A 27363-nucleotide genomic window follows, 5' to 3' on the forward strand; every position below is an offset into this window, starting at 1 on the left:
TCAAATAACTGTATGGAGTAAAAAAAAGTACAACATTTACCTGAGATGTAGTGGGGTAGAAGTATAGAAGCATAGAAAATACTCAAGTAAAGTAAAAGTACAGTGCAGTACAGTACTTGAGTAAATGTACTCGGTGTTCCCTGTGTGCGGCCGGCCTCCAGATGAGAACAGAACAGTGGAGTCGGGGAGGAGAAGTTAATCTCCCACACAAAAGGACAGAGCGGAGCCTCTAACTGGATACAATGTACTCTAACGGGATACAATGTACTCTAACTGGATACAATGTACTTGGTGGGAGGCCGACTTGTCTTCATCGCCCAGAATTAATACAAGTTGTCCACTTATGAGCGATGCGATTAAAATGTAGTTGGCCCTGATTAAACCCCGGCCGCTATCAAACACACAGGAGATGTAAAGGGATCTGCGCGTGTGCGTGCGTGTGTGTGCGTGCGTGTGTGCGTGTGTGTGCGTGTGCGCGAGTGCATGTGTGTGTGTGTGTGTGTGTCTGTGTGTGTGTGTGTGTGTACTTGTATTGCTATACTTGTGAGGTCCTTCAAAATGTCCTCAAAGGTAAAGCAGAAATTTGAGAAATTGACAATATGAGAACAATTTTCCTGGCCCTCACAAGTTTTATGGTTTTACAGATTTGGCGGAGTTAGGTTTACAATTAGGAATAGATTCAGGTTGGGTTTAGGAATAGGCATTTAAATGTTACGTCTTAAGTTCTGGGGTTTGAGTTTTCCATTTAGTACACAGAGAAAAATGCTGGGTTATTTATCTACCCAGATGCTGGGTTATCAAATGGTTGACCCATTATGGGTTATGGCTGACCTATCATGGGTTATGGCTGACCAATCATGGGTTAACCATTATAAACCATAACCCATATGGGTAATTTTGTACAACCCATTGGGTGAGTCAACGTGGCTGACCCATGATGGGTTAACTATAACCCATAATGGGTAATTTTGTACAACCCATTGGGTGAGTCAACCCATTTACTCAGTACATGGGTTATGGCTGACCCATCATGGGTTAACCATAACCCATAATGGGTAATTTTGTACAACCCATTGGCTGAGTCAACCCAAGTACTCACTATGGGTTGTTTTAAGACCATTGCTTGTTATCATAACTTTTCCTTTTTAATACAACAAAGGTTTGTGCGAAAAGTCATTTTAACTTGAAATAATTCATTGATAACGTCTCAACTACATGGAAGTTGGCATAATTAAAATCGTACAGTATGTTCAGTCAAATTCTTCAGTGAGCCCACTCAAGTTGAGTCTTTTTTATTCCACTTCTGCTCACACAACACAGTCTCATTCCCAAGAAGTCTCATGTTGACATTTTGTGCAGAACTAGTACAATACGCACGGAATGTGTCTATATATCTATCTTTTTTTTTATTTGTATATTTGAGTGAATGAGTTGTGATCTATGACTTCCCTTCAATCCAGCCTAGTGTTGTGGTGGTCTAGCGGTATTGTTCCAGGACTGTAATTCTACCATCCAATGGGCTAGCTGGTTCGAATCTGGGATAATGCAAACATTTCAATATAATTGTATGTTTTGCCTTCTTGATTGTGTGTGTACCCTGAAGACTTCAGTTGGTTAAATGATCACTTATCTTGTGTATACTTAATTACAGATGCTCATAATATTATGGAGATAATAATTTTATATAATATTATAATAATTAATAATGCACAAAAACAAATTTCACCCACTTTTTTACTCTGCTACGACAAGCTCACAAGTGAACTTTGCTTACTTTGTTTTATTGGCTTAAGTCGGCTACTTTGCGGATGGAGTACCGTTTTTATTCAGTGTTCAATGTGTTCATAATATGTAGCCATACTGGTGACTGGTGGTAGATTAATACTCTTGTCTCTTGACAAGACTCAAGGTTGTACTTTATTGTTAAATCTTGTGTACAGGTACATAAGAGTAAAACTTATTTTGGTTTGGCTTCCTTCAGACAATGTAGCAGCATAATAACAACAGCACCATCCCGGACTTGAACCGGTGACCCCATGGAGACTCACTTGGTGCAGAAGGCCTCAAATCGAAGCCTGCTCTATATTTTCATTTGCTTTTTTAAGATCACGCGCGGACCGTGCATGCCACCGGTTCGGGCCTGGTACCAACCGATTCGTATCGGTGGGTAGACTGACATATGTCAGAATTGTAAAGTTTTGTCAAATCGTCTTTAAGATAATCATAAATATGTATCTACAGGGAAAAGTAAGGGTCGAAAACCAAATCAAAAACCAGATTATTGATCAGCGCGTCGCCCTGAACGCGTCAATATAACTCTCCTCACACACAGACTTACCGTTCTCCAACCCTAATTCTTAATTGATTAGGGTTACAGGTTCGCTATCTCGTTTAATAACTCGGAAACGATAAGGAGTTGGATTCCGATTTTGAGATATGTTGTTCAGTTTTTTGAGACGAACAAGGGGATATCTTGTTTGTCCCGGTACAACACTCCTAAGTTGGCTTCCTCCACTTTCGGAAGGTACATAGGGGTATACAACCTAACACCATCCTGAAGGAAGATCTGAAATTTTGAAAAGTGTCGTACCAGGACATATAAGATATCCACTTGTTCGTCTCGAAAAACTGAACAACATATCTCGAAATTAGACCCCAAGTCCTTATCGTTGTCAAGTTATTGAGAGGGAAAGATTGTCAGCTTTGCAGTCTTTTTGCTGACCTTTGACCTTTTTCAGTGTCCTAAAAAATCAGGCCCGGTGCCATTAAATCCGGCTTACTCTCAATATGGATTGAGTGAAGTTTCAGATTTTTCAAAAATATCTGGAGCGATTAGTTCCAGAAAATGTGCTCGACGCCGCACGTTTAATTGAAATTTGACTGGAAGGGGTTCTGCACAAAATGTCAACATGTGACTTCTTGGGAATGAGACTGTGTTCACTCTAAAAATCACACCTGTGTGAACTGAGCAGTGCTTTAATTAAGTACTGTACTGTACTGTACTGTACTGTACTGTACTGTACTGTACTGTACTGTACTGTACTGTACTGTTACTGTACTGTAATGAACTGTATGTTACTGTACTGTAATGCATGCTACTCTACTTTACTGTACTGTACTGTACTGTACTGTAATGTATGATACAATACTGTACTGTAAGCTGGGCCCAGTTGTCCAAGTGCCCACGTTACCCTGGAGACATGATTCTCCACTTTGACCAATTTACATGAATTTTCGGCATATTCGTAAAATCAGCTTAAACAAATGTTGTTTTAGTATGTATGTGTTGATTTATATTAAATTTAAAACTACATATCTTATGTGCATTAAAATAATACTGTGGTATCACCACTTTTAGTAGGCTAAAACATCCTGAGAGTGAAGTGGGTATATAATATAATATAATTAATGGATCAAGGAATGTTCCTTTACTATTATAATTATTTATAAATTAAATGGCACACAACTATTTTCATTCAGAATCCTAAAAGTGTGGAATGCGCCCTCCACATCCGGTCAAATTCCTCCACACCCCGCCTCCCTCCAGTCCTCGTTCACTTCCTCCTTCCTCGCGCGCAGCGTCACTTTTACATACACAGGCTGGGAGCACGACCCATGCAGAGAGAGAGAGCCACAACGTTGGTGCGTCGCAATTTCCAAACAACGGCACGAAAGCAGAACTCCGTTCAAGGTAAAATAGTGTTTTATTTTAACTTTTTGCACTATATTATTGTCTCAACGTTTCTAGCATGCCTTTACGTCGTGTTAAACATGCAGAGCATGTGCTGCTGGCCTATGCTAGCCCATGCAGCTAAGCTAAGCTACTTTGGCTTTGAATTGTGTGGACTCAAATGTTTGGCGCGAGTACAATTGGCTCTTTTATACATTCTGAACTCTGGTCTGATCTCTAATTTCTATTATAAACACATCACGTTGCCGTTCAAGCATGCACAGTCTGCTGAGAGTGACAGGCCATGGCTACACAGCTAACTAGCTATGGCCACACAACAAAAGCATAGCCTAGTTGCTTTATATATTTATTGACGTGTAGACCAGGGGTCTTCAACAGGGGGTCCTCAGAGTTACTACAGGGGGTCCGCCAAATCTTTGTGATAAGATTTTTTTTTTTTTACATTAACCACTTGAACCCTAGCATCACTTTTCTGAGGAGAACTTTAGCCAAAAATAGCAGATCTACATGCTCACAATGCCTCTTGAGCTTGTAGATCTGCTATTTTTTGGCAAAGAGGTATAGGTGTAGAGGGAAAAAAGAGCAGGCCAAGTAAAAAAATAAATAATCTGAAACAATTTTATATAGAGGGGGTCCCTGCTTCATCTCTTTCTCAGCTAGGGGGTCCTTGGCCTGAAAACGTTGAAGACCCCTGGTGTATAGACTATATAATGCGTGCTGAACACATTGTCCTCTCAATGTGCCTACAAAATCTGGCTACTGAAATGTGGTATTGTAGTTTGTTGGGTGTTTGTGGCTTGTCTATGTGACTTCTGTAAAAAGCCTGTAGATCTGCTATTTTCACAATTTGTGCCTCTTTTATATTTTGATGATTCGACAATGTTTTTTTGTATATAGTTGATTCTGTTTCATTCCCTCCTGACTGCCAGTAGGCAGTTACAGTAGTGAATAATGCCTCTCGCGCTCCGCGCAGGTCGAGTATTTATATAAACAAAGTCATGTGACACGTAGGCTACCTGTGCGTCCGCCGTCCCGGCTACATAAGCACATGATAGCCTGCGCGCGGCCTCTTTGAACTTCTCGCTACCTGGCGTGCATCGCGGGTAGGTATTGCTCCGGAGAATCCGTGCATCGGTTCTTTGTTTTGCAGGTCCAAAGAGAGTAAGACACTACGTGTTGTTTGGTGAGTTGACATCCTGCCTGTGACTGTTGTCGAGAGCGCAATTTATTGCCCTCTTAAGGCTGTGGTTGTCAAACTATCTCCTCCTCTCTTTCTTTATCTATCGGGAGGATTTTCGAGCGTGGCTCGTTCACCAGCTACACACACACTGTCTTACACAGAGTGTTGTGATAGTGATTCCTCCACACTAGGTGTCGGCGTGCTGTGGGCTGCCCACAGCACTCGCCTGATTTACCTAGCTATAATAGCTTGTTTGATTAATTAAAAGTTAAATTAATTAAAAAAAATAATTGATTCAAAATAATAATAATCAATTAATTAAAGGTACTGGAAGTTCCTGACGCGTACTGTGGCTGCACAGTTCTCGCTAGGATTGCCTGGTTAAACACCTGATTGACATTTAGGCTGTTCTAAACTGTTGAAGGTGAGTATCAGATCTGCTGGACGTTCTGGTTAGTATTCAGATTTCCTAGCCTGATAAGCTAACAGCAAGCTACTTTAGCCTGTCTGGTTAGCTACACTTGTGGTGTGCAGCTCTCGCTGGTATTGCCTGGCTACACAACTGACTTGATATGGAGTGTTCGTCCTGTAAGGTTCACCTTCAGGTCGAGGACGGCCATGAATTGTGTCCATCATGCTTGGGTATCGGTCATCTTAAGGAAGCTCTGACTGACCAGGCATGCATGAATTGTAGCATCCTGCCACTCTCTGTGAGACAGGCCAGGCTGCGTGAGGTGGAGAACCTCCTGTACAAAGGGGGAGACCTTCCACCCTCTGGGGTCCCTTCCGGTGGGAGGGAAAAGCGCAAGCGCAGGTCTTGCGGTGACCCTGACCCGAGGAAGTCGGCGGCAACTGGCACAGCTCCATATCGCCATGAGATACGATTTGCGAGCTGAAGTAGAACGCCTTAAGGCAATGGTGCAGCCACTGCCTCGCCTGCCTCCAGCACCTCCTCCACACCAGGCGGCCTGGGAATTGTGGGAAGACAATGCTGACGTCCTGTCAACTGCAGCTTCAGACTCTATGTTCCATGACGGGGGTTATAGCCCCAGGTACGACCCTTTCCCCGACCAGGGGTCTCATGGTACTCCCCAGCCTGGGAGTGTGCAGGCTGAGGATGGCTCAGAGACTTCCCGCAGGAGCTCGGGAAGCACTGAGCTGGGAGACGGGCCCTGCACATTGCGTGCAACGCTGCGTGCTGCCCTGGCTAAGGTCGGTTTGGATGAGCCACCGGCCGCTCAGGTGGTGAGTAACCCGTTCTTCCGACGGGTGGCTGTGGCTCCACCCTTTGCTGTCCCACCCTCGCCTCACTACTTAAGTCAGCTGAAGCAGTGTTGGGCTGATCCAGGCGCACCTGCCCACCGAGGCAAGGATGCAAGAGCCCTGGCCTCCATGAGTGAGGCAGAAAAACATGGACTGGTTCACATACCTCCTGTGGACCAGTGCATTGCGGCGCTGGTTCTCCCTCCAGATGAGGCACTGAAGAACACAGCCCGCTGTCCCAGCTCGCAGTGCCGGGTCACTGATGGCCTCCTATCAAAGGCATATGATTCCGCTGCCTGCATGGCCCGTATGGGGAACTCTCTCTCTGTGCTCCTCCTCGCCCAGTCCAAGATTTTAGAGAGCGGGCAACCAGGGAGTGAGTTGGGCGACATTAACGATGTGGCTCTCGAGACCTTCGGCTTAATGTCAAGTGAACTTGGCCGTTTGATGTCCACCCTGGTCGTGACACGACGTCAGGTGTGGCTTGCTCAGGCGCCTATGTCTGACGAATGCAGAAAGGCGCTGCGGAAGCTCCCTGTTGTGCCGGGCCAGTTGTTTGGGCCAGAGGCAGACAAAGCACTAGAACGTAGGCAGCAGTCACGACAGGCTTCAGAAGCCTGGGGTCAACGGGGTAGAGGCATGATGGCCCCCCCTGTTCGACCCTCTAAGCCACGTGGCGCGCGGGACCCGCGACGCTCAGGCTACTTGAATCCTCAGCCGCAGCCCTGGCAACGGGACCAGGCGGCTGCAGGCAGATGGCAACATCAGTCCAGAGGTGGGCGGCGCCCACCTCGCCAGCCCCAGCGTGGGCAATGGCATAACCAGCGCCCCCCAAGCCCCCAAATAACCCTCCAGGCACAGCCTGAGGGTCGGGGGCCGGCGGCGGGAAGATTTTCACAGCAGCACCTGAATTATTGGGCAGACCATGCCAAGGATGCATGGGTCTTGACAACAATGTCTCAAGGTTACAGGTTGCAGTTCCGCCGCCGACCCCCACCACCTTCAGGGGTCAGGGTGACCTCGGTCACAGACCCCGTGAAGGCCCAGTGTTTGGCCCAAGAGGTGGCCAAGCTCTTGGACAAACGAGCCATAACAGTAGTTCACCCACGTTCACAGAACGAGGGGTTCTACTCAACTTACTTTCTCATCCCAAAGAAAGACGGGTCTCTCAGGCCTATACTAGACCTAAGAAGGTTGAACGTGTACCTCAAGGTCCTTCCGTTTCGGATGCTTCACACAATCGACGTCCTGCAGACGATCACACAGGGGGAGTGGTTCACCTCAATAGATCTCAAGGACGCGTATTTTCATGTGCCTATACACCCAGAGCACAGAAAATACCTCCGCTTTGCCTTTCAAGGCCAAGTCTACCAGTTTGCCGTTCTGCCGTTCGGCTTGTCTCTAGCTCCCCGCATCTTCACAAGGTGTATGAGGGCAGCCTTAACATCGCTATGCCTGTCAGGAGTGAAGATACTTCCCTACCTCGACGATTGGCTCATTTGCGCCCCCTCTTTCAGGGAGGCGGAACGGGTGACATCCAGGGTCCTCGCTCACATCGAGGCACTGGGCATGTCGGTGAACCTCGAGAAGAGCTCGTTGGTTCCGACACAACAGACCACCTTCATCGGCATGTCCCTAGCATCGGTATCGATGCAGGCGCGACCGACTACACAGAGGGTAGAAAAGATACACAACCTCCTGCGGTCTTTCCGCCTGGGGGCAATGTTGACTGTCCTAACATGGCTCAGACTGCTTGGCATGCTGACCTCAGTCTCAGCGATCACTCCTCTTGGGCTGTTACATCTACGCCCACTACAGAGGTGGTTCAATGGCCTTCGCATGGACCCCTGTCTACACAGGGGGGTCAAGGTCAGAGTCACTCGCAGGTGCCTTGGTTATCTCCGCCGGTGGCGGGACAATGCATTCCTGCTGCATGGGGTTCCTCTCGGCTCAGTCCCGGCGAGACGAGAGGTAGTGACAACAGATGCCTCGCCTCAAGGTTGGGGCGCGGTATGGCAGAAGAGGTCAGTCCAGGGGGTATGGTGCTCTCGGTGGAGAGGACGCCATATCAATGTGGTAGAACTCCGGACTGTTTCCTTGGCGCTGAAGCACTTCTTACCCTTTCTCAGGGGGAAGCATGTGCTCATTCGGACAGACAGCACCTCAGTGGTGTATCATGTCAATCATCTAGGAGGGACCAGGTCTCTGGAGTCCCTGAGGGAAGCCCAGCGACTGTGGACATGGGCTTATCCTCTATTTCCCTCGATGAGGGCAATGCACCTGCCAGGCAGAGTAAACTCTGTGGCAGATTATCTGTCTCGTCAGAGACTGCCCTCTGGGGAGTGGAGATTGCACCCCCAGGTGGTGCAGCTGATTTGGGATCGGTACGGGGTAGCCCGTGTAGATCTGTTTGCCTCAGAGGGCACAACTCATTGTCCTCTGTGGTTCAGCCTGGCAGAGGCCAGTGCGCCACTTGGGATGGACGCTCTCGCCAACATCTGGCCGAGAGCGCTCCTGTATGCGTTTCCTCCGATCCCCTTGTTGTTGCCTGTGCTTCACAGGGTGCGATTGTCAGATCACAGAGTTCTCATGGTGGCCCCCAAGTGGCCCTCGAGAGTGTGGTATTCAACGCTCCTCAGTCTATTGGACGGGGATCCTTGGCAGCTTCCAGTGAGGGAGAACCTCCTGTCCCAGCTGGACGGGAAGGTATGGCATCCATCACCGAGCCTCCTTCAGCTTTGGGTATGGCCATTGAGAGGGATCAGTCACTCTTGAGTGTGCTTGACCCATCGATATGTGAGACCTTGCGGAGTGCAAGAGCCCCTTCCACGAGGTTGGTGTACTCTAATTGCTGGGCTGCTTTCTCATCGTGGTGCAGCGACAGGGGTCTAGACCCAGTCTCTTGCCCTGTACAACATGTACTACAGTATTTACAGTGTCTACTTGATGCCGGCCGTGCGGCCTCCACGTTGAGGGTACACACGGCCGCTATATCATTTAATCATAGCCATATTGATGGCAGGTCAGTTGGTGCGCATTACTGGGTGACACAGTTTCTGCGCGGTGCCAAGAGGTTACGCCCCCCTAGGGTGGGGCGTGCTGCAACTTGGGACCTACCTCTGGTCCTGCAGGCATTGAGCCGGGCGCCCTTTGAGCCTATGGCAGGGTCGTCCTTGAGCTCTTTATCCATTAAGACTGCGTTTCTGTTAGCAGTCACGACAGCTAAGCGTGTGAGTGAGCTCCACGCACTTTCTATTAGTCCAGTATGCCTTCATTGGAAGGCGAACGACTCTGGGGTTACACTTTGGCCGAATGTCTCATTCCTACCTAAGGTATTGCCCCCCAATCATACTAACCAGGCCATAGAGTTGGCGGCATTCCATCCTCCCCCGTTTACATCCGAGGTGGAGGAAAGGGCCCACTTACTGTGTCCAGTCCGTGCGTTGCGACTATATATTCAAGCAACGCAGAGTATCAGACGCTCAGAGCAGCTATTTGTCTGCTATGGCGGAAAGAATAGGGGATGTGCACTGTCTAAACAGCGGCTATCCCACTGGGTAGTTGACGCAATTAAGAAGGCTTATGACATAGCCGGTAAACCTGCCCCTTCAAATGTCATCTGCCATTCCACCAGGGGCGTAGCCACGTCCTGGGCGGCGATGAAGGGGGTGTCACTGACAGACGTCTGTGCGGCGGCATCTTGGGCAGCGCCGTCCACCTTCTCGAGGTTCTATCGCCTTGACGTGGCCTCTGGTTCCTCACTGGCGTCAGCGATCCTGCCGCTGGCTGCTACGGCAGACTAGGAGGTGGGTGCAATTCCTCGTGACACTTGTGGTATAAGTCATCCACTACTGTAACTGCCTACTGGCAGTCAGGAGGGAATGAAACAGAACGGAAGTTACGAATGTAACTATGGTTCTGTGAATTCCCGGATGACTGCCAGTAATACTGGTCACTCGGAATCTTTCAGGGCGAGAAGATTCTTAGAGGCCGCGCGCAGGCTATCATGTGCTTATGTAGCCGGGACGGCGGACGCACAGGTAGCCTACGTGTCACATGACTTTGTTTATATAAATACTCGACCTGCGCGGAGCGCGAGAGGCATTATTCACTACTGTAACTGCCTACTGGCAGTCATCCGGGAATTCACAGAACCATAGTTACATTCGTAACTTCCGTTACTTTTGATGCTAAGTACTTAAATTATTACTTCAATGTCATCTGGGGACCCCTTCAAAATCACGAGGGGACCCCCCCCCCCCCCCCCCCCCCCCCACAGTACACGAAAAATAATTGCCTGTACAGAATAGAAAGAATCAGATGTGTTTTTTTCTTTATTTGAAACTAGTGTTGATTTTGACAGCAGCATTTTGTTTAGTTTTAGGCATATTTTAGTCATCTTACTGTATTCTAACCCTGTCACTGCCTTGACTGTATAACCATTCTAACCCTTTCACTCTGTACTCTAGCACCATTCAAATCTACCCCATTATATTATTTCATTTGAGACATTATTGTATTAGGGTGGTGTTAACATTATTGTGGGAATTGTGGTTGAAGCATGGAACATAACATTTACTAAAGCTGTAAAAACAGTTTATCATTGCTGGTATTGCACTAAAATGCTCATTTGAATAGGCAATTGCTTGGGCAGCTAAATACTGTGAGAGGCACATGTTGTGAAATGCATCTGTCTCAGCTAAGGGGTCCCTGCTTCATCTCTCTCAGCTAAGGGATCCCTGCTTCATCTGTCTCTCAGCTAAGGGGTCCCTGCTTCATCTGTCTCTCAGCTAAGGGGTCCCTGCTTCATCTTTCTCTAGATTTCCATGTGTACACTCTGAGAGTTATAGAGCTGTAAGGGTCCATTTGGTTCATATTCATAGCACATAGTATTCTGCTGCTAGTTTGCTTTGCTTTTATGTTGATATCTGAACAGGTATAACACCAATTGTATTTCCTTTGTGTTTGTTTCAGATCGATGGACAACTTTGTCTTTGAAAAACTGACAGAGTGGCAGTTACCAGATCTGGTAGACATATTTAGAGGTACAATATGTTTCCCATCCACATACATTGCTGTCACACATTAATGGAGTTGACAACTGCTTTTTGTAATGTACCTTGACATTTGTATTGAGCATATACATTATCTGTGCTATACTATTTGATTAACTGACAACAATTGACCAGCAGATGAACCCAGGTTGATTACGGTTAATATCATCTGTGTCAGTCAGAAATAGGATGCTGGTTGTCATTCAAACTGTTTGCTCAGCACCAAACATGGCTGCTGAGTTAATGGTCATGGTTTTTGTACTCCTCTAACACAGGGGTTCTCAACCTTTTCAGGCCCCCCCCCAATTTTTTTTATAATATTTGAATTGTGGACCCCCCATTTGTTTGACTTCTTTACACGGATACATATTGTGAAAATAGACAATCTACAGGCTCATAATGCCTCGCAACAGTTTCACAATATGTGGGGGGTCCCGACCCACAGGTTGAGAACCACTGCTCTAACCAGTCATGTTGAGGACCAAAACCAGGTGATGAAATTTGTCTGATTAGCTTTGCTGAGGGTTATCATTTGCAGTAGAAGTAATTAATTCATTTAAATCATCTGTGTTGGTCCTCATCATCGCAGGTACTGTAGATGACTACAGATGAAACCCATGTACTCAATTTTTTTTTCTGTTCCTCTGTTGGAAAAATAATGTGTCTTTTTCTCTTTTTTTCAGATGAGGGGATTGATCAGGAAAGTTTCTTTCTGTTAGATGATTCCACCATCAAACAGCTGATCCCGAGAGCAGGCCCTAGGCTGAAGTTCTTAAAACAATTTAGAGAACTTGTAAGTAAATAGTTTATTTCGGGAAGATGGCATACACTTGCTTCAAATCCCAAGTTTTAACTTTACCTGAGAGCTAAAATATGACTTATAGTAGGGATATATTTGCTAGTTGTTAACCATGCTCAGATCAGCTACCATGGAGTAACATTTTAAGAGGCACCAGTGCAACAATCACTGGACGACTGACTGAAGTTAAGTTTGTTAGCCACACACCGGGTGATTTTTTTTTTTTGTCTTTTAAAAGTGGTTTATTAGTTACATGAAATCAACGCACTGGAACTACTTGATATGATGAATGGTTGTGCTATTTGTGTTTTACAGTCCTACGACGGAGACCAAAAAGGCCATGGCAGCAAGCATAATTCAGGCATTTCCCTGCTTGAAAGACTCATCAAGCACCAAGCAGTGGCAGCGTGAGTTTTTTCCCCTTTTTTTCGTGTTTAACCTTTTTTTTTGCTTTTCAATGTATTATTCATTCTGGTGACACCCCTAGTAAGCCCAATATATGCTCTGCTGTGATGTGTCGCTGATACTGAAAACTACAAGTCTACAAGCTCACAACATGTGGTCAGCCTGTAGGTCTGCAGTTCTCAGTAACGGACCGTTGAGAAGCATACATTGAGCTTAAAATGCTAAACCATTTAACAGACACAATACAGCTCACTCCTTTCAGAAAAACTACTGTGATGTGTGATTTTCACTGCTGTCATGCCCTTGGAAGCAGGGACAATAATTGGCCTTCTCTTGGGACAGACAAATGTGCAGAAAAACCCTGTTCTAATTCAAGGACATGCTGTCAAAAAATCGAAATGTGCCAAATCTCTATTCATTAAACATTTTGATTTCTTGGTAGGACATATGGTACACCCCAGTGCGGAAGGGGCATCCAGCCACTGGGTACCTGGAGGAAAGGCTGCGAAACGTCAGAAAGAAGCTGAAGTCAGCGCTGAGGGTGAATGGCCGAGCACCACAGCCAGCACCCGAGGATGGTCCTGTTAGAACAGCGGTCATACCAGGTCATTACTAAATGGAAAAATAGAAGGAAGTTCCAACAATGTGGCACATTTGCTTGCTTAAGTTTTCCCAAAACATAACATGCGCACGTTTAGAGAACACTGTTGCAGACAGAAAATCTGAGTAGAGCCTGATCTTAGTGAATGTGAGGAATTTTGGAACTACAGTAGCTTGTATGACCAGACACCACACAATAGCATTTATAGTTGTTTTAGAACTATTTTAACACTATTGCTGATAGGATGACTGATTACGCAAAACATCCATCTTTTAGTGACCGACAACATTTTGTTCTTTTTACAGAATGTAGTATATCAGACGAGCGGGCAGTACAGCTGAAGGAGTGGTTGAGAAGTAATTTGCGGTGTACAGGGCTAAGTGGATAAAGGACAACACCAGAGATCTGACTACCAGTCAGATTCTGGAACACTATCCTCACCTGACAACTAACGGCATGGTAAGAGGGAATATTGTACATGTGATGATTCATTGTTTATAATGTTTTGGTAGTGTGCCACATTTAATTTGACTTCAAATGTTTTCCATTTTATAGATCGCTCAGGACTTCCTTCTCTTACATGCGGACGCTGCGCCCAAACTCTACGAGACCTGGCTCCCAGTGTATGCAGAGAAGATCCTGCAGGTGGCACGACTGGAGCGGAAGTTACAGTTGCCGGTCGAAGGATTAACATTAGGTAAAATATTATTGAAATGGTTCTTTGTCAGTGGACAGTCCCTCTTGTGTCAAGAGTCCACAACTACGTTGACAGCCTCTTTGTGTGGGTGTGGCATGCACACAGCACACACTTTCAGGTACCCCAGGGTTTTCCTCTTCTCAGGTAGTGTCACCTTCAAATACCAGTGGGCACACCCCTTCCTCCTATAGCCTCGTCTAGACCAGGGTTTCTCAAAGTGGATTCCTGGGACTCTCTGGGTTACTTTAGTGGGGTCTACATTGACCCGTAAGTCTGTAACTGTGACAGTGTTACAAATGGAAACAAATGGACCCCAACTGGTCAATTATTTTCCATTTGTAAACTGTCATGGTTAGGCCAGCTTCTGGCCCAATGGTGGGAATAACTAAACTACAAACTAACCAGCTGCAGAGCCGCTGCACATAGCAGCATAGGTTACATTCTTGTTGGCTATTGAATGACACAATAAAGGATATGCCGTTCCACCTCGTATTGATACCTATGTCTTCCTACAGATGACATTGGGGATCTCGCCCTGCAGCAGCTGCCAGCTTTGCTCCCCCCAACGGCTTACAAAGTTGGACGTGGCCGTGGCAGTAAAACGGTGCGCCACACCATTGCAGAGTGCAAGAAGGCCTTCATCGATCATCAGCCTGTAAGTCCACCAGCACATCTAAAGGGAAACTTTCCATTTTATTTTAACATTAACATATACCTGTTGTGTAATTAATGAGTTTGTGTAAGTATTGAGTGTGTAATCTACAAAGCATATACAGCACACAGCGGGAGGACAAGAACACAGTAGGGCATTCACAACTACGACGCTTCACTAGTCGACGAGTAATCCTAAAAAGTTGACAAATAGTTGACTAGTCATCTAGATATGACCTCACCCCACCCGAAACAATAACATTGATTAATTCTTGTCAAAATGTCTCTGAAATAGGCTAACTACTACTCTTTGCTAGTTTAACATATTGCTTTACAAATACAGGTATAACAGGACAAGCTTATTCCTTCTGTTAATATACCTCCCGGTTTATCTAATAAGGCAGGGGTTTTCAACTGATTATGAGCCAGGGACCACCACCACCCTCCTCACTAAGAATCAACCTAGGGACCACCGTTGTGCTGCGAGGGGGATATAAGTTAACACTATATGCATTCTATGTCTATACAGTACATCTCTCACTGTTTCTCAACCAATGGACCACCAGTAGATAAGATTTAGCCTATCAGAGACAAAACTAAAGAACATTTTGTTATCGTTGGATACCATTTTGTCCACAATACTATGCTGTGTTGATGTTTGTACCATAGGAGTGACAAGACGCAAAATGAATATGTTTAACAATAAGTTAACTCTTATAATGTAACATGAAAACACATGGGCCCTTGACACCTTTTATTATTATTTTTTCTTTTAATTATACACTTATTTTTCTGTACTTTGTAGACATTTTGTCCTTACTCACTCTCACTTTTCTGTGTTTTTCAGCCTGGCACCAACATGGTGGAGTATCTCCAAGCAGCCAAGCTCAGCCAAACTGAACCCTACGTCCTGACACTTGGCAACACCCCTCAACAACCATCTCAGGTCTTCGCGATCATAGATGGACAGGCTTTGAAACAGGACAAACTTCTTCAGGCCGTCGCCGTCTGCTTCAAGGCCTACTACATTTTTGACATTGAGTACCCCAAAAGGTCCTACTCCTACAGAGTATTATCTATGTAATTCCACTACAAGAGTCCAACAAAATGGTTGAGTTTCTGCACACAAGAATTAAGGCTTGCCAGTAGAGCTCACACACACACCCCCCAACACATTACCCACCCAATCAACCCACGTACCCGTTAGTCATTGACGGCAGCCTTTTTAGCCAGGTGGCCATTGAGCTCAAATCTTTGCTTCTGGGGGGGGGGTCCCTGGAACAACATATTTTGAGATGGGGGTCCGCGGCCAAATACGGTACATATAATTCTGGGGGTCCTTGACTTGAAAAAGTGTGAGAACCACTGATATAGAAATCTTATCTCCATTCTGTTCTGTTGGCAGGACTGCCAAAAAGTAAAGTTGAGTAATTCTTTTGAAAATGAGTCGGTGCTGTTTGGATGTGAATGTGTTCTGAATGCAGTCGTTCCATTGCCAGCTATGGTATTTAAAAGGATGAACTTGAGTGTTTGTCTAAAAGCAGAAATGTTTGCACAAATTTCAGGATTTTTCAAAAATAGCAGATGTATATACTGTATGTGCTTCTGCTTGTATATTGTGCTTGTATATGAGCTTGTATATCTATCTTTGAATAGCAAACGTATAAAATGCTTTTTATCCCATGTCTAAAATGAGACCGATGCGTTCCAGGTCTTAATGGGTTAATAGAACGCAAATGTTTGATAATGTTTAAAGGTCATTTTTAATGCTTTTTAATATAAAATGACTAAAAGAATCCAGCATGGTTTGTGTTTATTGCATTATGCTTTGCATCACCAAATCTAGCATGTATTTTGTTATAGGTTTGTAGTTAAACTGTAGTTTAAAGTAACACATATATTGTTGAATAAACCCATAATTGTTTTATTTAACACATGATTTGGATAACACCACCCAGAATGATACATAATTTGACCCACAATTAGGTTGAGTATATAATAAATAATAAGGGTTGAATTTACTCAGATGTAAAGTTAATTTAACCCAGACATGGGTAGAATATATAATAAATACTATGGGTTGCATTTACTCAGATGTAAAGTTAATTTAACCCAGACATGGGTAGAATATATAATAAATACTATGGGTTGCATTTACTCAGATGTAAAGTTAATTTAACCCAGACATGGGTAGAATATATAATAAATACTATGGGTTGCATTTACTCAGACATACAGTTAATTTAACCCAGACATGGGTAGAATATTTTAACTCATCCACTGGGTTAAAACGGACCAACCCATCTTGCTGGGTAAAATTAACTACTGCTGGGCCGGTGCTATAACTACCCAGGGGATGGGCTAAAAACAACCCAGAATGGGTTGTTTCTAACCCAGTGTTTTTCTCTGTGTATACTTGGTTGTGCTCTGATGCCGTGCACAGTGCACAAGCTTCAATACGGGCAATTTTGTGCAGCAATTGTTCAGCAATTGTTCAGCTATTTTCAATGCTGTCCTAAAATGTTGAAGTCCTCACAAGTTTAGTAATACAGACGTGTGCGTGTGTGCGTGTGTGTGTGTGTGCGTGCGTGCGTGCGTGCGTGCGTGCGTCTCGCGCATGCAGGCCAAGGGGTTGAGATTCCCAAGCAGGCCTTATTGGAGATGATTGCTCTCATAAAAAAGCCCACTCTCTAAATTACCCCCACCCCCCCTCCCTCTTCCTCCTCCTCCTCCTCCTCCTCCTCCTCCTCTCATCTACAGTCTAAACACTCTTAATCAAGTACAGGTGTGTCCCGGTGCGTTCGCAGGCGCCTTGCTCACCGAGAGAGGGGGGGGGGGGGGGGGGGGGGGGGGGAAGAGAGAGAGAGAGAGAGAGAGAGACGGAGAGAGACGGAGAGATGTTCGTTGTTTGTTTTTTCGATCCAGTCTTTTGTATTCCTCACCGTAGAGACTCCAGCTACAGATGACATCGCCCCGCATCCATTGTTGCCTCAAATTATATCGTTTTCTTTTGTTTTCTGCTTCATTCCCCTCCCCTTTCCCTCCCTTTCATACTTGTCCTTTTTCAGTTCATGCTTCTTCTATGCTTCTTCGTCCTTCTTCTTTTCTCCATTGGCTTCTTCGTCTTCTTCTTCTTCTTCTTCTTCTCTGTGTCTTAATTCAGTGCGGGATAAGACAGTGTTGGGGATTCTTCTGTGGGTTAATATGGTTACTGGGATAACAATCTCTTCCCGCCATCATTCCATGATTGATGGGCACACACTGTGTGTGTGCACGCGCGCATGTGTGTGCGTGTGTGTGTGTGCATGTGTGTGTGTGTGTGTGTGTGTGTGTGTGTGTGTGTGTGTGTGTGTGTGTGTGTGTGTGTGTGTGTGTGTGTGTGTGGGTGTTGAATGATCGAGCAAGTAAGTGAGTGAGAGATAAGTAAGCGATGGGTGGTGGGTAAAGTGTGTGTGTGTGTGTGTGTGTGTGTGTGTGTGTGTGTGTGTGTGTGTGTGTGTGTGTGTGTGTGTGTGTGCGGTCCGCAGAGAGAGCGAGAGTGAGTGTGTAAGCGTAGCGGCAGGGGCCGTGGTATCCGTCAGAGGAGAACAATGGCTTTTAAATGAATCTGGGCGCTCGTAAATCACCACAAAGAGAGAGAGAGAGAGAGAGAGAGAGAGAGAGAGAGGGAGCCCAAACGCAGCGCTGATTGCCTGGATGTCAGAGTGGTGTGAGCGGGACGGACGACAGGAAGGAGCGAATGAACGAGAGAATGAGCGAGAGAACCCCAGCGAGACACCTTGTTAACGCCTGAACAAAACGCCTCCATTAGGAGCCAATGGCCTACTTATGTAAATGACTCCCGCGCTCAAATCCAACCTTTTCTTCTCTTCTCTCCCCCCCCCCACCACCACCCCCTTCCCCTCCGAGTGATGTGTCCTTGGGAGGCTCCAGTCAGTCAGTCAGGAGGACAAATGTAAATAAATCAAAGCATAAACACTTCTAACAGGGACGTTACATATTCATCACACTGGACTGAGGAATGAGAACTTTAATGTACATGGGGGGGGGGGGGGCAATTACTCCGCTTCACACTGCCAGGTAAAATTATTCCGCTAATATTTAGGCCTGCAGCATGATGTGGAGTCTTTTCTCAGCCATTGTTCTAACGGTTGCTTTAGTTCTTTTCGATTGTTCGAATAATTCAGAAGCACTTTCTTTTAAAACGTCAACCAATGGAAGCCACGCCCCCGCAATTTTAAATAGCTTTGATTTTATAATTGACTAAATCGATTAGTCTGATTAATCACTTCGTCATACAGCGGTGACACGCAGTGCAAGATCAACGGAAGGGCTTTAGGTGCTGAAGCACAGGGCACCAACCTTGGGGAGGGGGGGGGGGGCACCAAACGGTGGGGAGAAAGTGAAAGAAGACAGGACTATTGCCGAAAAGCGGCAAAAATTAGAAGCGCCGGATGCTGAAGGAGCACTTAAACGTTGCAGTGAAGCGTCAGTTTTCCACGCCGCACGCCCCCGCCCCCCGCTGACCAAACGGTCCCGGGGGGGCACCAAAACGGGTCGTAGTACCGGGCACCACAAAGGGTTAATCCGGCCCTGGTGACACGCAAAGAAAGCGAAAGAAGCCAATCTACAAACTCACTCGATCGAGCTTTTAAATTGTCTACTTTTGCTATTTTTGTTACTGTAGCCTACTGTATATATAAAAAAATGTTTATACATGTTATAATCAATTAAATCGTTTTGTTTGATTAACCGTTGCTAATGTATTTAATTAATGTAATTATTTGATATCATTCGAATGTCAAAGCTCTAGACTCGGTTTACTCAGCGAAGATAGAGATCTCGTGTAATTTGACAGGAGCTCTTTGTGTATATGTTTTTCTCGATGACATATAATTGGTTTGATAAGGACATAATTTCCCTGTCTCCAGTAGTTGATGTCTGCAGTTGTTTAGTGTATGTGTTAATGCCAAAGCAGTTGTAAATCATTAGAAGCCCTGCTTCATTATGGTTGGAGAGCGTGAGGGTTGCCTCAGAGTGGGGCGCGATGAGCGCCAGTCACAGGATAATTACAGGTATGCGGGGAGAAAACATGCAATTAGAAGATGTAGAGAGAGGCATTTGGCACACTTTATGAGATTGACTGTTTGGGGCGGGGCCCCGACGACGCAAGGTTTCAAGTTGTTTATACCAGTGGTTCTCAAAGTTGTGGTCCGGGGACCCCCAGGGGTCCTTGAGGGAGTTCCAGGGGGTCCCCAACTAACTAAATGCGCCCTTATGGGTCTGTAACTCTGAGAGAGTACAAATGTTTTTTTGTACGCACTCAGAATTAACATTGATTTTACTATATAAATTGGGGTCCCAGGGATAGAACTGACATTAAATGGGGTTCCGTCGCCCTAATGCATGTCAAACTGGGGGTCCTTGAAATTAAAATGGTTGAGAATCACTGCTAGAGGCGTAAAAATCTTCTCATAAGGGGGTCCCTGGCATATATTTTCAAATGGGGGTCCGCGGGCTAATAAGTGTCAAGTTGGGGGTCCTTGACATGAAAAAGTTTGAGAACCACTGATTTATACCTCTCCTCTCCCCTCCTGTCCTCCCCCTCCCCCCTCCCCCATGTTTCCCAGGCTCTGTGATGTCCCCTCTATGACAGTGACAACTGGCAGTGACCCCCCCAGTCAGGTCAGGGTTAAGGGACCGAGGTCATGCGAGGTCAACCCGTCGGCCCCACCCCTCCCGGGCAGTCCGTCCAGCTGATGGCCCAAGGTCAGGGGTCAAAGGTGAACCACTTATAAGCCCTACATTTTCACCTAAAGACTTTCCCCAATCGTTGTGGAAAACAGCCGATCTACAAGTTCACCACGCATCACCACCGCAAATCATTGTGAGCTAATAGATCGTCTATTTTCAGAATTCCCTTTAATTTTTCTTTTTAAAATGTTCGCCTGTGAATGACATGTCCCCAAAATAGGGATGCCGGGGGTTAACGTGGTTAAGTGGTTGGGGGGGGGTCACGGTTAGCGTTGCTCCCACCTGTTCCTTTTCATGAGGAGTTGGAACGACAAGAGAGAACGGACAGAGGGTGAGAAATAGAGAGAGAGAGAGAGAGAGAGAGGGCGAGAAAGTTGTGGACACCAAAGTAAACAGATGACACATAAAACTGTGACCCCTTAATCTCTCTCTCTCTCTCTCTCTCTCTCTCTCTCTCTCTCTCTCTCTCTCTCTCTCTCTCTCTCTCTGCCCCTCCCTGGCTGTGACCATAATAATGTGTAGTATGCAGACTGATTAGGAGCGTCTACTCTACGGGGGCCCATCAGGGACATGGGGAGCCACCCAGACACTGAGGTTGGGAGCGTCTGAGGTTTGTGGCTAGCCTTGTGTGGCCAGTGGCTGGTGACTACCGCTTCTAGTCCCTCAATGTTATAGCCTGGCTGGCTCACTCCCTCTCTCTCTCTCTCTCTCTCTCTCTCTCTCTCTCTCTCTCTCTCTCTCTCTCTCTCACGCATGCACAGCACACACACACAGGCAAAGTCTGAATCAGTGTTGATTTCGTCGACTAAAAACTATGACGTTTTTTTCCGCCGGCTACCTTTTTTCACTGACGAGAACAAAATAAAAACTAGGCTATGATGACTAAAACTAAGACTAAATATATTGACAATTTTGTCATCAAATAAAAACTAGACTAGAATGTCAGGGAGGGACTAGTGGAGAAGAGATCCAGTAGAATTAAGTCATTTTATGTTGGGTTGCCCTCAGGTGTCGGCTATTTTCAGCATGCAACCAAATGTAAAATCAGCCATTACGACGCCATTAAATAGCTGCCAAAGACGTATATATACGTCTTTTAATAATCAGCTGTTGTTTTTTTTTTTTTTTGAATTTTTTTATAATTTCAACCCTTGTCGAATTACGAACAGATTAGGAGCTAAAAATGTTCGAAGATTTGCTGCTCCATTCACTTCAATGTTAAAATTCAAACGGACAAACAATTCACTTTGTTTTTTGGTTTAAAACTACTGGTTTTGAGCTATATTGAAACATCAAACAACACATGTCAACGAGGTCAAAATGACCTCGTTGACATTTGTGAAACCACACCTGAATCTCATCTGTGATTAGAAACCATCTGGGGATCAATCATACTGGAGGAAAAAAATTTGTGGCTACGCGAACAGGTACCAAAATCATGGCAAAACCCTGGCAGAGGCTACAGACTGTTCTGAAAAAACTCTGGCAGTCAATGTGTTAAGGCACCGCCAAAATATATTTTAGTCAACAGAATAAACTGTAGATTTAGTTGACTATAATCTTATGATATTTAGTCAACTAAAACTAGACTAACAGTAAAACATTTCAGATGACTAAAATATGACTGCGACTAAATGGAATTTGATTCAAAAGACTATGGCTAAAACTGAATCAAAATTTGCTGTCAAAATCAACACTGGTCTGAATGATCAGGAAAACAAACATTTCCATGTCTTTTCTCATGTATCCCTACTAATGTATTTACATTTCATTGCTGTCGGTAAACAGCATGTGGTACATTAAGACATTAAGGCGAAAAGGATAACACAAAAAAAGTCCCGGGAACTTTTTTCCATTGTTTTCCATGTATTCAATTCATTAACATAGCGTACAAAATTAACACAATAATACGTGTCATCATCAACAAAATACAAAACACCACGTAATAATGTACAGAAGAGATGGGGAAATGACATCTACCTCCCCTTGTGGTCTCCTGATAGATGTTTTTTTTTCAGGCCAATTTGGAAATAAACCATGTGTTATTGCATAATGAATAAAGTACCTTTTGTACTTTTTTACTCGAGTAACATTTGCAGGACTTTTTAATGGTATAACAGACTGTTTCTACTTTGTGGTATCTATTGCCACAAAAGAATCTGAGTACTTCTTCCTCCTCCACTGTACTTGTGCTGGAGGAGAGGCCAAAAGCCCACAGGGGGTCCCGGGGGACCAGCTGCCGGCGAGGGCAGCACACATATTGATACACCGAGGTCAGACGAGGCCTCCAGGGGACCAATGACGAGAGGACACTCGCTGCTACTTAAAGGAGAACTTAGCATTAGTGAGTCCCAATGATAGCGTTGTTGTCGGGCAGAAATTAGCCTCATGTTACATCATTCTAACTTTTTGTGTTTTTTTCGTGAAACGAACGGCCCTACTTGATCATACTACAGCGTCACACAAATGTATCAAAAGCAGATCTACAAGCTTGTAGATCTGCTGCTTTTGTTATTTTTGAATGTGAACCCTGAAAAGTAAAAGTTTACGGTTTCCACCCGTTGAAAATGGGTGAAGTTAGGCCCCTATTATACTTTTTTATTTTTTTCCCCTATAATGACATGCCCAAAATAGGGACGGACGGACGGGTCCTTGGCCTGGAAAACGTTGAAGACCCCTGTACTACTGCACGCTTTTACCCTGAAGTTGTGTTGTATATCATCTCTGTCGGGTGGAAACCTCATGTCCAAAAACTGTTACTTTTCAGGATTCAAATTAAAACATTTGCAAAAATAACAGATCGACTTCTGTTACTTTTGATGTGTGACACCGTAAGATCAAGTATAGGGCATTCATCTACGACAAAAACACAAAAAGTTAAAACATGGATATAAGAGGTTTGTGCACGACAACAACGACAAGAGAGAGATAGAGTGACAACAGAGTGACAAACTCGTACCTTACAGAAACAGGTGGACACGACCGCCGGGAGGGGGGGGGGTTACTGGTGGCGACACGCTGCACACGCCACTGTGTGCATGATGCTGCTCTCACCGGGACACTGACAAGTCATCGCCGTGTATTTTCCGCTCTGACGCATGCACCCACACACACCCAAACATGCACACGCACACACACACACACACACACGCACGCACGTGCGCGCACGCGCGCGCGCGCACGCGTGTGTGTGTGTGTGTGTGTGTGTGTGTGTGTGTGCGCGCGTGTGTGTGTGTGTACTGTTTACACTACTTAGCGTATTTGGTGACGGGGTTAGGGGAGGCGTGACTGACCCTCTCAGTCATAATTAAGAGCCTAGCAGACTCACCGTGGTAAGACCTTTTAGGCCAGGCTGCACACCCATGCACCCAGACACACACACACACACACACACACACACACACACACACACACACACACACACACACACACACACACACACTCCCTCACAGTGCACTGTTTACCTTTCATTATACACTCCAAATATGTCGCATTCTCTCTGTCTCTCTCTCTCTCTCTCTCTCTCTGTGCATCTGTCTCTCTCACCCTGTCTGTCTGTCTGTCTGTCTGTCTGTCTGTCTGTCTGTCTGTCTGTCTGTCTGTCTGTCTGTCTCTCACTCTCCCTGTTTTTATGATTGATTGAACTTTTATACTTTCTTGCAGTGGTGGAAAAAGTACTAAAACATTTTTATTTAAGTAAAAGTATCAATACTGCAATGTAGAAACACTCTGTAAAGTAAAGAATTCAAAATGTACTTGAGTAAAGGTACAAAAGTATTGGTATCAAAGTACTATTAAAGTACCAAAAGTATTAAAGTACCAAAAGTAGAAAGTACTCATTATGCAGAATGTCCCATTTCCAGTATGTATAAAATGTATCTTTTGAAATCTTTTGAAAATAGCAGATCTACATGCTCACAATGTGTCGCATCGCGGCGCATTGTGAGCTTGTAGATCTGCTATTTTCAAACGGCCGAAATGTGTATATAGGGCTGAAGTGGTCAATGTATGTTTTGTAATAATTATCAAAATCTACAAAGTAACTAAAGCTATCAAATAATTGTAGTGGGGTAAAAGTACAATATTTGCCAATATGTAGTGGAGTTGAAGTAAACGTACCGAAAATTGGATATACTCCAGTATAGTAAAGAATACCTCAAAATTGTACTTAAGTGCAGTACTTGAGTAAACGTACTTAGTTACTTTACACCACTGCTTTCCTGTGTGCAGTGTCACACACTCGGTGTAGCTTATAGATAGATCTTTTTTGCTATTTTCAGGTTAGCGTGCCACCGGCGCGGAACTAAGTATAAATCAGGCTAGAATAGGTCTCTCTCTCTGACTTTCTCTCTTGACTGACTCTTCTTCCCCTCTGTGTGTGTGTGTGTGTGTGTGTGTGTGTGTGTGTGTGTGTGTGTGTGTGTGTGTGTGTGTGTGTGTGTGTGTGTGTGTGTGTGTGTGTGTGAGTGTGTGTTTTCTCTGCAGTCTTGCGTTCAGCGGGGATCAGAACATAGTACAGTGTGTGCCGTGCCGAGCCTCTCCGGCGCGCAAAAATATTTATCTCTCCTCCCTGGGTCCTTATCAAAGGTCAAACAAGCCGCTGAGAGGCCCTTCACTCTCTACTGTGTACACACACACACACACACACACACACACACACACACACACACACACACACACACACACACACACACACACACGCAGGCACGCAGGCACGCACACACACACACAGGTTTGTATTACTATACTTGTGAGGACATCAACGCTTTAGGACAGCCATTTTATGAATGTCATTTAAAAATACATATATTTTGCCATTTTTAACCGCAAGCCTAAAGCCGAAAAACAGCAGATCTATAAGCCCACAACGCGTCGCAGCACTGCACTGGCGCTCAACTGAGTATAAATCATGTTTAACTCTAATTCCAATCCCTAAGCCTAACCTGCATGTTTTTCTAATTGAAAACGTATCTCTAAAAATGTTTTTTTAAACTATAAAACAACCATTTGTCTTGTGAGGACCAGGAAAACGGTCCTCACAATGTAGATTTCTTCAAATTCTACTATACTTGGTCCTCGCAAGTATAGTAATACAAACACACTCACACACACATACACACACATACACAGGTAGAGAAGGGGAGGGTGAAGGGGAGAGAAAGGGGGAGAGAAAGAAAGAGAGGGGGGGAGAGAGAGAGAGAGAGAGAGAGAAATGGGACACGAGGTAAAGTGAGTAAAAAAAGCAGAACAATAATAGAAACAGAGCGAGAGTAGACACCCAAAAATAAAATACAAACTACAGTCAACAATGGAGCGAGTTATGAGAGAGAGGGAGGAATGGAGGAGGAGGAGGAGGGTGGTGTTGGGGAGGGGAGGGGAGGGTGGGGGGGGGTTATGACAGCATGGGAGAGAAGGTGGGTGGGGGAGGAGAGAGGAGACAGAGGAGAGAGGATAGGGGAGGAGGAGGACACACATCCTCGGCTCCCACGCTCCCGTGTTACAACACCACAGTGGGGAGGGCCTGAGAGAGGGAGAGAGAGAGAGGGAGAGAGAATGGTGGGGGGAGCAGGTGGATAAGTGGACGGACAAACCACAGAATGAGAGAGAGAGAGAGAGAGTGTGTACTTGTGGGAATACTGTACGCCGTACTGTAGTGTAGTTTCTCCCTACATGCTGAGTTCAACGCGTACAAGAAGAGAGGAGTCACGGAGAGGTTTCACATAATTGTGTCATTTGCAGTTGTATACTGTATATACAACCACCCACCCACACACCCATGTAGACGGCTTAACCACATGAGAACTATAGCAACCCTATTCTGGAGTGAACGATTGGCGAAACATAGCCTGTGTACTCTCAGACTCTCAATGTGACGCTTTATGGCTATTTTTGGCAAATATATTTGACAGTGGTGGGAAAAGTAGTCAAATTGTTTACTTAAGTAAAAGTATCAATACTGCTATGTAGAAATACTCTGTTACAAGTAAAAGTCCGGAATTCGAAATTTACTTGAGTAAAAGTACAAAAGTATTGGCATCAAAATGTACTTAAAGTACCAAAAGTAAAAGTACTAGAATGTTGTCTAAAATGCGTAAAAAGCAGATCAAGCTCACAACGCGTCGCCATGCGACACGTTGTGACAATTAAGGTCCTTACACTCCGGGCCGATTTTTCTCATGCGAATAATACTTTTTTTTTTTAAAAACATATAAAGTCAATGCAAGCTTACATGGAGCGAAAAAGCGTCTTTTAATTATTCGGAACGAGTCCGAATTTTGCGTATATTCGCATATTCGCCGGTGTGTAACCGCCTTTATTCTTTTTAATTTCAAGGACCCCTAATTTGATGTGAGGCTACAGACCCACATTTGATATCAGAGATATCTTAGGACGCTTTCATCAGTAGACATGATCTGATATGGTCTGTCATTTGGTCCAGAATTACATTTTCTGTATAGGCATAGAAATGACAGTCAGGCCCAGACCGCTAGCGTAGCGGTCTGGGCACCAAGGCTCCAAAGTACTGTAGCCTGACAGCGTGTTGCGGGTTCGAGTCCCGATCCCGACGGCCTTTGCTGCATGTCACTCCCCACCTCTCTCCCCATTTCCTGTCGATCTACTATCCTATCAAAAAAGGGAAAAAGAACGCCCAACAATAAATAACAGTCAAACTCTGATCAAAATAGACATTCTTGTATTTCATTAGACATGTGATGATGGTGAAGATTAACTTTAAATCATTTAGCTCATTACTTCTCAAAGTGGGGTCCGGGGTCCCCCAGGTGTCCTTGAGGGAGTTCCAGGGGGTCCCCAGCTAAATGATGGATAGTTAGGAACCAAATGGACCCTTATGGGTCTGTAACTCTGATAGTGTACAAATGTAACCAAATGGACCCGTTAGGGTCCATTTGGTTACATTTGTACACTATCAGAGTTAAATTAACATCGATTTTACAATTTAAAGTGGGGTCCTAGAGAAAGAAATGCCATTAAATGGGGGTCCGTCGCCTAATGCATGTCAAACTGGGGATCCTTGAAATTAAAATGGGTGAGAATCACTGCTAGAGCCGTAAAAATCTTTTCTCATGGGGGTCCCTGGCATATCTTCTCAAATGGAGGTCCGCGGGCTAATACGTGTCAATTTTGGGGTCCTTGACAGGAAAAAGTTTGCCAACCACTGATTTAGCTGATAGAACCCCCCTCGATCTCTCCCTCTCGAGTACCCCGAACCCCACATTGGCAACCACTGTTGCAGGGGCCTCCTGGTC

General features: G+C 45.1%; 1 protein-coding gene across 1 annotated transcript; it reads left to right on the forward strand.

Annotated features, from left to right (window-relative positions):
* The first annotated feature begins 3588 nt into the window (after positions 1 to 3588).
* LOC311053794 (uncharacterized protein) lies at positions 3589 to 16080 on the forward strand. Its single transcript, XM_084069479.1, has 9 exons — positions 3589 to 3691; positions 11109 to 11179; positions 11872 to 11981; positions 12303 to 12394; positions 12835 to 12997; positions 13299 to 13452; positions 13549 to 13690; positions 14206 to 14345; positions 15189 to 16080. The coding sequence occupies exons 6-9, from the start codon at positions 13450 to 13452 to the stop codon at positions 15423 to 15425; spliced, it is 522 nt and encodes a 173-aa protein (XP_083925605.1). The 5' UTR covers positions 3589 to 3691; positions 11109 to 11179; positions 11872 to 11981; positions 12303 to 12394; positions 12835 to 12997; positions 13299 to 13449; the 3' UTR covers positions 15426 to 16080.
* Positions 16081 to 27363: the final 11283 nt, after the last annotated feature.

The sequence above is a fragment of the Gymnoscopelus microlampas genome (genome assembly GCF_963454915.1).
Source record: "Gymnoscopelus microlampas genome assembly, chromosome: 10".
Lineage (NCBI taxonomy): Eukaryota > Metazoa > Chordata > Actinopteri > Myctophiformes > Myctophidae > Gymnoscopelus > Gymnoscopelus microlampas.

Excerpts from the sequence above, each read along its gene's own strand:
- LOC311053794 (XM_084069479.1), top strand. Across the intron at positions 13,691-14,205 it reads GGTCGAAGGATTAACATTAG|ATGACATTGGGGATCTCGCC; the intron begins GTAAAATATTAT and ends GTCTTCCTACAG. Across the intron at positions 14,346-15,188 it reads CCTTCATCGATCATCAGCCT|CCTGGCACCAACATGGTGGA; the intron begins GTAAGTCCACCA and ends TGTGTTTTTCAG.